The 12007-nt window shown below is 35.3% G+C and overlaps 1 protein-coding gene and 1 long non-coding RNA gene across 6 annotated transcripts in view; one reads left to right on the forward strand and one right to left on the reverse strand.

Annotated features, from left to right (window-relative positions):
* Positions 1–12007, forward strand: part of PLS1 (plastin 1) — a 116789-nt gene that overhangs the window by 85264 nt on the left and 19518 nt on the right. For all 5 annotated transcript variants that reach the window (XM_044251540.1, XM_044251539.1, XM_044251541.1 and 2 more), the window contains 2 exons: positions 2990–3068; positions 7464–7578. In XM_044251540.1, the coding sequence (XP_044107475.1) occupies positions 2990–3068; positions 7464–7578 (194 nt within the window). The remainder of the gene's footprint in view (positions 1–2989; positions 3069–7463; positions 7579–12007) is intronic.
* LOC122908567 overlaps positions 5907–12007 on the reverse strand; it is a 29153-nt gene continuing 23052 nt past the window's right edge. The window contains exon 3 of the long non-coding RNA XR_006384982.1: positions 5907–6022. This is a non-coding gene — a long non-coding RNA (uncharacterized LOC122908567). The remainder of the gene's footprint in view (positions 6023–12007) is intronic.

Raw genomic sequence — 12007 nt, forward strand, 5'->3', positions numbered from 1 at the left:
TAGAAGGCATTGTTTAGAGTGGCATATTAAAAATGATCTGCTTTTTATAGTCACCGAGTTCTTGCTAGATATCTTTTCCAACTTGCTCGCTCTCTTATTTGTCATGTTTGAATTCTTTTGCTAGTGTTCAGCATGCTTTTGGAATTTTTCAGTGTGAATAGGATTGCTAAACATTTCCATTAGTATTTCCTCTATTTATATAAGAAGATACTATGGGAAATATTTATCAATCATCTTTATTTAGAACATATGTATATCCTTGATACGTCTGCCAAAAATGTATTTGACTCAACTGTCAATTGAAATTTTTCCTCTCTAAATTTGTTTTTATAGATCCTTATGATAGTCGAAGCTTGACCTTATCACAACCCATATTCATATTCTCATTGCAAAGAATTTTATCTGTGTGGAATTAGAGAAAATTAAAAGCCCAACTAAATATAAAACCTTCATATTAAACTGAGCCAAATATGTGGGCTTTGTATAGAGAGGCCATCTCAGAATTCATTTGTGGTGATAGAAAATTCATAGGTCATGTTATTACACTTTGTTCAAATTATGGGTCCACCATTTAGTATCCGAATGACTTCCATGAGCTTTGTTTTTCTCATCTACAAAACAAGATTAGTAGTACTAATTTTGAAGAACTAAAGAGCAAGTTAAAATGACCTTTCATGAAGGAAAGAGTTTAGCATATAGTATTTCCTCAGTAATAGGTTAGAAAGAGGAAAACATCACTTAGCACATTTAGTGAGTGTTAAATATATGTTAGTTCTTTTTCTTTCCTCTTAGCAGTCTCCTTGTAGTATATTTGTTATTTTTTTTCTGAAACTTTTATCAATTGCAGATATCAGTTTGGCCCTAAAATTGAAATGTTTTATAGTCTTTCTATCTTTTATGTCAGCAGTGAACATTTTACTTCTAAGATTACTTTAGTTGTCTGCAATATGGACAACATTCACAATCTGGAATACATATGTTTTTGTAATGCTTTACCATGGCTCTTGCACAAATGCGTAGTGCTTTTGGCTTTGAGCATTTATTTACCAAGACAACTTGAAATGGTGTTAGATAAATAAATGCTCACTTACATAATCTATTTTACTTTCCAGGCATCAGAATTGAAACTAGTAACAATATAAGAGAACAATGGGAAGAAATATGACACCCTGAAGCTCGTAACAGTTTCAGAACTCAGTCAAAATACTAGTGTCTTTTTAAATCTTATTTGCTGTACCATCAGGTTCAGCAGAATTGGGATGTTATTTCAATTAAAAATGAGACTATTGTTACATTATTAGTGTTTGTAATTTTAAAACATAACTTGGATTTTCCCAGAAGAAAATAATGTAACATTTCCATAATTACTAGAGAAAAATCTATTACAGACTGTAATAAAGAAGCAGCTCAAAGGTAAATCCAAGTCACATGCATCAAACTGTTGATGATAGTATGGTTATATTTATGTTGCTTTGGGGAAAGTTATATATAATTTGTACTTGTTTAATAACTTCTACAAAGAGCAAGCATGATTTCTAGTAATATTTGGTTTAACTTGGTTCTTTTTTAAAGGGTTTTCAAATAGGTTATTTATCATAAAGTGATAGTGGCAGATACAGCAGACTGGTCAGTTACCTTTTATGCAGGTCCAAGGGAATGGAATTTAAATTATATGGCTACACTGTTTAATAGATCAATAATTAAAGTAGATTCTGGGAACACCATTAGGTAGTAGCATAGAAAATCAAACGAAATTATAGTGGACAGGTTATTTCCTGAACAGCGTCACAAAAACCAGAATCCTTTATATTTTACAAGGTTTGGTTTCTCTTCTGAGTGTGCAGGGTTATTTTACCTGTGGCCCTTATTATGAAGATGATTGCAGGGGAAGCTCCATAGGAATGGGTCTCTGGAGCTCAAATGGTTATAGATTTAGATGTATCCTTGTTCTGGGAATCCCACATGAGTCAAAGTCTAGAGAGTGACCTGAACTTGCCTATAGTTTAGAAGTGATGACAGGTGTAAATGTTTGTTTTCAAAGTGTTTTTCACAAGTCTGGTGATGAGGTGTAAGTTAGGACATTCCATTGCTCCCTTCATTTGCTGAAAACAGATAATACTACAGATAGTCACTTGGGATTATTTGCAGTCTAGGGGATGAACAGAAGGCAGACATGGCAAGGAGAGTATATTCACTCTCTGCTACTTTGTGGTACATGATAGCCCACGTTTTTCTTGCAGATGGTGTGAGCACTGCCGCAAAGGGAATGCTCAGGGAGGTTAGGTAATCACAGGTTAAATAATAGTGCCTGCAAGGAGTTTCTAACTGAGGTGATCTCTTAGGTCTAGGGACTTACTAGGATTAGATAGATGTCTTTCTCTTAGCACCCTGTGTGGGGGCTACATCAATCTAAAATAACTCATGAAACCTGTAAAATAGTTATATCCCTTCATTGCCTATTCTTGTATTACCTGTAATCCCCTCTTCCCTTCATTGCTGTTTGGTATAATTAAAATGTTAGTTTGTATGTCAGGAAACTTCCTTGTGTAAAATAAAAACCTGTACAAATTTAGAAACACTGCATTGGGAAAAGCACAGCTTTTCTTTTGTGTTTACTGTGCTGATATTACCCCGAATGCTAAAAGAGTTTCAATTTTTAGCCAGTCCATTTTGCATGTAATCATAACTACAGATTAAGACCATGTAAGTTTCTCTGTCACTTTTTGGACAGAGAAACTCATGACTCAGTAGTTCACAGACATCAAAGAAAGGACTCTAGATAGAGAACTTTAGAGCAAATGGAGGCCTATATAGATGGGGCGGGGAAGGGACTTTGGCAATAAGACTTACTTTCCCCCCAAAAGATGGCAGTATCACAGAAACCACTGAAAAGTACGTTTGGCTGGTTTACACCTGCCAGGATGGTTTAAAATATATTTCTTACTGCATTTTTCCCTGAATCATCAGTACAAACTTGTGTCTACTCTAGGAGAGAGCAAGGAAGAGAGAACATTTCGGAACTGGATGAATTCCTTGGGGGTCAACCCATACATTAATCATTTGTACAGGTAAATATTTTATTGTGTTTTAGTTTTATGGCCAGAGTCCAGCTTTTCTAGTTTCACACCTTAGGTACATTTACATTAGTACATTTTCTAAAAATCACAGGAATTTTAGCCAACATTTAGGATTTCAGAATCCTGGAAATTGACAATACAATGGATTTTTTAAAAAAAGGATGGTATTTCTTAAAAGGATCAGAATATGATCAGAATATGATGGTAGTTATAGTTTCTGATGATGTAAACAACCAATTTGGTAAAGATAATCCCTCTTACTCTTTTATAATTATTGATCAGAAAAGTAAAAAATTAGTAGAATAGAGTAGTAATATTTTATAAATTGTTCTTATCATTATGATCAGTATTTTATTTTTTTTAAATTTTATTTATTTATTTGACAGAGATCACAAGTAGGCAGAGAGGCAGGCAGAGAGAGAGAGGAGGAAGCAGGATCCCTGCTAAGCAGAGAGCCCGATGCGGGGCTTGATCCCAGGACCCTGGGATCGTGACCTGCGCCGAAGGCAGAGGCTTTAACCCACTGAGCCACCCAGGCGCCCCATGATCAGTATTTTAAATTATAATTCACACTTTCTATTTGTGTGTAAATTAATAATTTACACACTAAGGAAACTCCTTAATGAACAATAACTGAATTATTATTTAAATATTGAACTTAGGTCTAATGCCACAAAAGACCAATTCATTGGCTAATTGAAGATTTATGATATAGTAATTTCTGCTTCTTGGTGTATATTCAAAGTCTTGTTAAAAATCTAAAACTAGAGCACTGGGGTGGCTTAGCCGTTAAGTATCTGCCTTTGGCTCATCATGATCTCAAGGTCATGGGATCGAGCCCTGCTTCAGGCTCCCTGTTCAGTGGGAAATCTGCTTCTCCTTCTCCGTTTCCCTCTGACTTGTGCTATTCTCTCTTACATAAATAAAATATTTTTAAAAAATTAAAAATTAAAAAAAAATCTAAAACTAGGGCTCCTGGTTGGCTCAGTTGGTTAAACGACTGCCTTCGGCTCAGGTCATGATCCGGAGTCCCAGGATCAAGTCCCTAACTGGGCTCCCAGTTCCATGGGGAGTCTGCTTCTCCCTCTGACTTTCTCCCCTCTCATGCTCTTTTTCTCAAATAAATAAATAAAATATTTCCAAAAAAATCTACAACCAGTACTACCTTATGGTAACTGGCTTTGATGTGATGGACTAATATTTGATTAATTCTTTAAAAGTGTGTAAATTCCGGCTAGATGGCAGAGATAAATATCATTTAGACTAGAATTCTTATTATAGAAGGAAGGCAGTAAAGGAATCAGATACTGGGGGTACAGATAGATGATGAGGAGAGGGATAAGATCTTTATAGAATAATGTAAAAGAATGTCTATAATACATATTTGAGAGAAAAGAACATATGTCAGGGACATCTGGGTAGGACAGTCAGTGAAGCGCCTGACTCTTGCTTTCAGCTCAGGCTGTGATCTCAGAGGTTGTGATTTTGGGGTTGTGAGATCAAGCTCTGTGTGGGGCTCCACACTGAGTGGGGAGTCTGCTTAAGATTCTCTCTCCCTCTGTCACCCCCATCCCTGCACTGCCCTCTCTAAAATAAAGAAATCTTTTTTAAAAAGAAGAAGAATAGGTCTTGTATGATTCCATTTTTATTTTAAAATTGAGTGTATACAAAGCATTGCTAATATTGTTTATTTGTTTTGGAAAAGCTGGTCATTATACTCAGTGTTATGTTATTATTTATTCTGGTCTCTATTTTATTTATTTCTGATCTTTCTTTATTATTTCTTTCCTTTACTAAATTTTGGAAGAGTTTCTTTTTCTAGTTCCTTGTAGTGTAATGGTAAGTTGTTTATTTGAACTCTTCTTAATATAAGCATTTATAGCATAAAAAAATGTTGGGATTAAACTTCTTTCTTGCAGAAAAATTGAGTATACACACATTTGTATATGGAGTTTTTAAGAACTTGGAAGGGATGAATACCAAACTGTATGCACCCTGGTTAGTCGGATGGAGAATAGTGAGAAGACTTATTTTTAATCTTAGTGACTTAATATACTTGCCTTTTTTTTTTTTACACAAGCACGTAATTTTCAAAGTAAATTTCTTTTTAAATTACAAAGTAAATTTAATACTAGGGGACTAAGATTTGTTGAGTGAGACCCATGGTAACTTTCTCATAAATGTCCTGATCTCTAGAGTCCTCCTTGGTTGAGAGTGGAGGAGAGAATTGACAACATTTTTTACTCAAAGTCCTGAAGTACTAGCATAGGACTTCTAGGCACATATAATTCTATTTTGGAAAAGAGAATTCAGAAAATTCTCAAAAGTTAACATAACCCTCAAGAGAACTGTCATATACAGAAATATAGTGGCCAGAGGTCTAGTTGGCACCAGAACCATGTGTCCATGAATTTGTGTCTGGATCATAGTCCTAAACCCTAAGTTATTTTAACTCCTCTCCTGCAGTACACCAGATCTAAAGCAAACCAAAGCATTAGCATAATTTAGATTGATTTTAAATGAAAATTCTCTCCCCATACAAGTTATTTAATATATTTGAAGAACTGTTAGTTCTAGAATTTTTCTATGACTGGTTGGTTCAGAAATACATCTTGAATTCTCTGGAAATCATTTCAACTCTCTGGGCTTCAGTTTTCCTATTTGCAAAACATGAGTAATATCTCACCAAATAGAAGTAAGAGTGAATTCACTTAAAGTAAAAAAGAAAAATTCAGAGCAGATACAAATCCTTTAGTAACTTTTTTATATGAAACTCTCCATGTGCTTTTATACATAACCAAGTCACTTCTTAATTGCCTTCATAATAGATGTTATCTTTCCATCACTCAGCACAGGGTCCAGTCCCCTTCATTGCCATAGGGTGTACGTCCAGAGTTGCAAAGGAACTTTCATATGAATCTTAGCAAAACAACTTGGTGAACAAGCTGTTGAGAGAGAAAAACGACATAATACATCATAGAGCCAACAATTTTTAAAAACCAGTTGCTGTTGCTTTATGTCCTTAGCATACAGAATTGAAAACTGACTCAATGGATATACTTTGAGCATCTCAGAAGAATGTGTTTTTCTGAATCCAAAGTAGAACTATTCTTACTTCAGTAACGCCAACTTGCTCATAAATTCCTTCCTCTTAATCCTCATTATTTAACATGAACAGCTGCCTACTTTGTAGCTATTGTGATTTTGTATATTTTAAAAAGTTTTAAAAATCATCATACATAAGTAATACATGAATGTATTCTCACTGAACAAGTTTCAGGAAATATGTGACTATGTAGGATGAATTAAAACATGATAATACTTTGCTTACATCTCCCATAATCCTTTTTTTCCTGCCCAGAGGTATTGCTATTAACAGTCCATAGCACATATAGGTATTTAAATACTCTCAATTTTGAAAATGAGTTTTATATATAGTAAACTGTATGCTATGTTCTGCCACTTGCTTTTTTTTTTTTTAAATATTATTTATTTATTTATTTGACAGACAGAGATCACAAGTAGGCAGAGAGGCAGGCAGAGAGAGAGAGAGAGAGAGAGAGAGGAAAGCAGGCTCTCCGCTCAGCAGAGAGCCCAATGCGGGACTCGATCCCAGGACCCTGGGATCATGACCTGAGCCGAAGGCAGCGGCTTAACCCACTGAGCCACCCAGGCGCCCCTGCCACTTGCTTTTTATTTTTATTTTTTTTGCCACTTGCTTTTTAAAATGTAATATATCTTATAAAACTTTTCGTGTTAGTACATAGAGATAAACTTTATTTCTTACTATGGACCAGGAGTCCATGGTATGGATAGTTTATTCAGCAGCCCCCTACTTCCAGGCATTTAATTTGCTTCCAAATTAATGAATAATGTGGCAATGAATGTCTTTGTACTTATTATTTTTGTAAACATATAATAAAATTTTTGGAGAGACTCCTAGATTAGAATTCTGGGTCGACCATTGAATTCTGCTCCTGAGACCAACGTTACACTGTATGTTACCTAGCTAGAATTTAAAATTAAAAATTGAGAAAAGAACAAAAAAAGAAGTTCTGAGTCAAATGATCCATTTTGTTTTTTTAAGATTTATTAATTTTAGAGAGCAAGAGAGCAAGTGGGGGGAGGGGCAGAGGGAGAGAAGCTCAGGCAGATTCCCTGCTGAGCATGGAGCCAGACATGGGGCTTGATCTCATGACCCATGAAATTACGACCTGAGCCTAAATTACAAGTTGGCCATTTAACTAACTGAGCTACCTAGGCACCCTTGTCTTTGTCATTTTTTAAGCATTAAATGACCCTGTTGTGTTTTTGAAGATCTAAGCCTACCTTCATTGTGCTTAATAAAATTTCCTCCTCCTTTATCATCTTTTCTTCTTGTTTTAGTGACCTTGCAGATGCTTTAGTGGTCTTTCAGCTTTATGAAATGATCCGTGTGCCTGTCGACTGGAGCCAGGTCAACAAACCTCCTTACCCTGCTCTTGGAGGGAACATGAAGAAGGTGAATGAGATAATCACCAAGGATATGTTGTTATTGTTCTAATATGAAACCAAGGATTTGGAGTTTCATAAAGCTTAGTAACATGTGGCTGTTCCCATGATTCTGATTTAAACCAAAATGTGTTAAGCTTAAGAGCCCTTTTAAAGATTTTATTTATTTATTTGACAGAGAGAAAATCACAAGTAGGCAGAGGGAGAGGGGGAAGCAGACTCCCTGCTGAGCAGAGAGCCTGATGTGGGGCTCAATGCGGGACTCGATCCCAGGACCCTGAGATCATGACCTGAACTGAAGGCAGCAGCTTAACCCACTGAGCCACCCACCCAGGTGCCCCTTAAGAGCCCTTTTATAAACATGCTTTAATAAATGTTTGGAAAGATGAAGACAGTTCGCTTTATGTAACTGCTTTTGTCTTTAATAAGTTGCACTTAATTTTCTTGGAGGTGCATCATACCTCTTTCCTGAATTATAATCCCCAGAACTTGCCAAATCTTTACTGGTTATTTGTTAATATCTTTCAACAGACATTTACTGATTACCTACTATCTGTATGGTGCAATGCAGAATATAAAATAGTACAAAGCATGGAGTTGGTCCTCAAGAAGCCTAAACAAATTAGATGTGTGTACAAACAACTGTAATATAGTGCAACATATATAGAAGCAAGTATTGTGAGTTCTAAGGAAGAAAAGGCCACAATTTTCATTTATTTTGAGAGGTTCATGCAGGAGGTGGTATTGGAATAAGGGTTTTAGAAAGGAGGCTAGAGGGGAGGCTGAGGATCAGGAAAAGGGATAGTGATGGGGACATATAAAATGCATTTCTGGGAATTGGGGGGAATATGTTGGCTGTAACAGAGGATTCCAATAGGAAGAAGTAAGTATGAACCCTAAAATTTCAATTGGAGCCAGATGTTGAGAACCCTGACTGTCAGATTAAAGAGCTTGCATTTTAAACTAAAAGTAATGGGAAGCCATGAAACATTTTTGAGCAGAGCAGTGACTTGATTACAGTTGGTGGGAAACTATCTGGCAGATGAATGATGGTGATTCGAAACTGGAAGCCTGTATCTTCTACTGTCTTTAATCCATTTTATCCATTCTCTCGTCCTCCCCTCTGCAACTACCAGTTCTCTGTATTCAGGGGTCTGTTTCTGCCTCTTTTTTTTTGCTCATTTGTTTTGTTTTTTAGATTCCACATACATGTGAAATCATATGGTATTTTCCTTCTCTGGCTGACTTATTTCTCTTAGCATAATACCCTCTAGGGTATCCATATTGTCACAAATGGCAAGATCTCATTCTTTTTTATGGCTGAGTAATACTCCATTGTGTGCGTGTGTGTGTGTCTGTGTGTGTGTGTGTGTGTGTGTGTGTGTATCACATCACACATCTTCTTTATCCATTCGTCTATCAATGGACACTGGGTTGCTTCTGTATCTTGGCTATTGTAAATGTTGCAATAAACATAGGAGTGCAGGGATCTTTTTGAATTGGTGTTTCCATCTTCTTTGGGTAAATACCAGTACTGGAATTACTGGATTGTGTAGTTTTTTATTTTTAATATTTTGAAGAACTTCCATAATGTTTTCCACAGTGGCTACACCAACTTACATTCCCACCAACAGCGCACAGCATTCCTTTTTCTCCACACCCTTACCAATACTTGTTCTTGTCTTTTTCTATTTTTTGGAGTAGTTTGGGAAGAAAAGGTACTAACTCTTCCTCCCTCCCTTCCTACTTTCCCTCCTTTTTTCTTTAAATGTTTGGTAGAATTCACCTGTGAGTCCATCTGGTCCTGGACTTTTGTTTGTTGGGCTATTTAAAAAATTTTTTAAATTTAAATGCAATTTAATTAACATATACTGTATTATTAGTTTCAGAGGTACAATTTAGTGATTCACTGGTTGCATACAACACCTAGTGTTCATTACTTCAAGTGTTAGGGGATTTTTAATCATTGATTCAATTTAATTACTACTTACTGGTCTGTTCATATTTTTTCCCAATTCAGTTTTAGAATACTGTATATTTCTAGGAATTTATCCATTTTTTCTAGGTTGTCTAATTTGTTGGCATATAATTTATGTAGTAGTCTCTTACAATCCTTTGTCTTTCTGTGATGTACAGTCATTACTTCTCTTTTCATTTCTGATTTTACTTGAGTCCTCTCTCAAGGACTCTTTTTATTTGCGTCCTCTCTCAAGGACTCTCAAGGACTGTTTCTTGAGGAGTCTGGATAAAGGTTTATCAATTTTGTTTCCTTTTCAAAGACTGACTCTTGGTTTCTTTTAATCTTTTCTATTATTTTTTAAGCCTCTTATTCACTTATTTCTGCTTTGATCTTTATTATTTTCCTTCCTTCCTTCTACTAACTATGGGCTATGTTCATTTTCAAGTTCCTTTAGGAGTAAGCAGATGCAAAATGTAACCGGGAAACAAAAATTAAACTACTTATTTTATCTGGAATCTTAATTATGAGATGTCACAAGTGAATCATATGTAAAATGCTTCCTTTCAACAAATACCAGCTGCTTATAGAATGAAACATAAGGCCTGTAATAAATTCAAGGTGTTCAAAAAATGAAGCAGTACTTTCATGACAAAGTATCATGGAGGATTATTTTATGGACTTTGGGCACTCATCAGTAGACATCACTTTGCTTCATTTGTAAAGTTCATAAAGCTGCACCACTTAAATAGTCTTTCTTCATTATTTCTTCAGTATTTCTTTTCACTTGGAAGCCTGTATCCTTTCATGTAATTTTTCTCATTTTCCAAATGATTTAAACTTCACTTTTCCCAAAGCATTTGAAGTACTTGATAATCATTTCTCCCATTAACTCTATGAAACTGCATTCTCCAATTTTTTCTTACTTCCTTTGTGTTTATTCTTATCTTTATTCTTACCTAGTCCTCATTTTTTAGCCTGACAACTCTAGAATTTGCAAGGCTCAGTTCTTGGCCCACTGCTCTTAACTTTCTATATTTACATCCTCAGTGAGCAGATCCATTTTTAGAGTGTTAAGTAGTACCATAAACATGACTTATCTCTAGAACTGAGTTTCTTATTCTTTCTCTAGTTTGGTACCTCTCTAGATCTTAGAAGTTTTGCCAAATTTGGAATCAACTGTTGCCAAAAAAATAGAACACCTGGGAGGTGGGGGGATAAGGATAGGGTGCCTGGGTTATGGACATTGGGAAGGGTATGTGCTATGGTGAGTGCTGTGAAATGTGTAAGCCTGATGATTCACAGACCTGTACCCCTCATGCAAATAATACATTATATGTTAATAAAAAAACAGAACACCTCTTTTTGCTTATATGAGCATCAATTTCTAGGTACCCTTTTGTTGCTGGTCATTCCCACATCTTAGACCTCTAGTAACCCTGAGCACCCTTCTCACCATCATTCCTCTTAGGAATTCTGGTCTAACTAACTATAAAATAGACAGCCCTTCATGAAAACACATTTTGCATGAAAATGATTATTATTACATTTGGTAGGAAATTCTGCCATTGAAACAGGTGTCAGTGGAAAATATCCTGGATTTTCTCTCTTCTGTTCACATTGTTACATAACCTGAACTTTGATGCTATTTTCTATAAACTGGGTATCCATTTGGTTGTTTTTCAATTCTGTGCATTTCTATGGCATATATTTTTAATAGGCCAACTAAATCCATAATTTAATACAATTACTAGGAAAAAGAATTTTAAAATATTGTTTCCTTATATTTTGAAAAAATGTATACCTACCAAAGATTTTATTAAACTTATTGAGAGAACCAGGCAGATGCTATAGCAGGACCAAAGGATCTTTCGTGAATTTTTATTTGTAACAAACTTATCTTTGGAAATTTGGATTTTCTTTTTCAAGGAACAATACCCATTTATTTTTGCAAATTCTGTTATTGTCTGTTCCCTTTCTCACCTTTCCTAGAAATACTTTCTTAGGAAAAAAAAATGTATCTATGTATCTCATATTGAATTTTTTATAATGAAATCATAACTAACTTGGGAAAGAAAATCAGAAGAAAACAGTTACACTGTTTATACTGTTTTTCTTAATTAAATGTTTATTCCAAAAAATATTTAGTAAGCACTTTTTACTATTGGTGGTGTTATAAGATTATGAGAGCCTACAATTTCACTGGAGAAAAGGATTCTAATACCTAAGAATTTACACACAACACACACACACACACACACACACACACACACACATATAACCCCGAGATAAAAAACTGGAGATAATAAACATCTATATAGACTGAGTAGACAAAAAATTTGCTAGAGAAAGGACTTAACTGAACTTATAACCCCAGAAAGAAGTAGGTAAGTAAATAATTTGCTTGGTGGTCATTTGTAAGATTCTTACTGTAGGCAGGGCACTGTGATGGGTTCTGGTCGGAGGGTGGAGAAGAGTATGA

Source organism: Neovison vison, chromosome 6 (genome assembly GCF_020171115.1).
Source record: "Neovison vison isolate M4711 chromosome 6, ASM_NN_V1, whole genome shotgun sequence".
NCBI lineage: Eukaryota > Metazoa > Chordata > Mammalia > Carnivora > Mustelidae > Neogale > Neogale vison.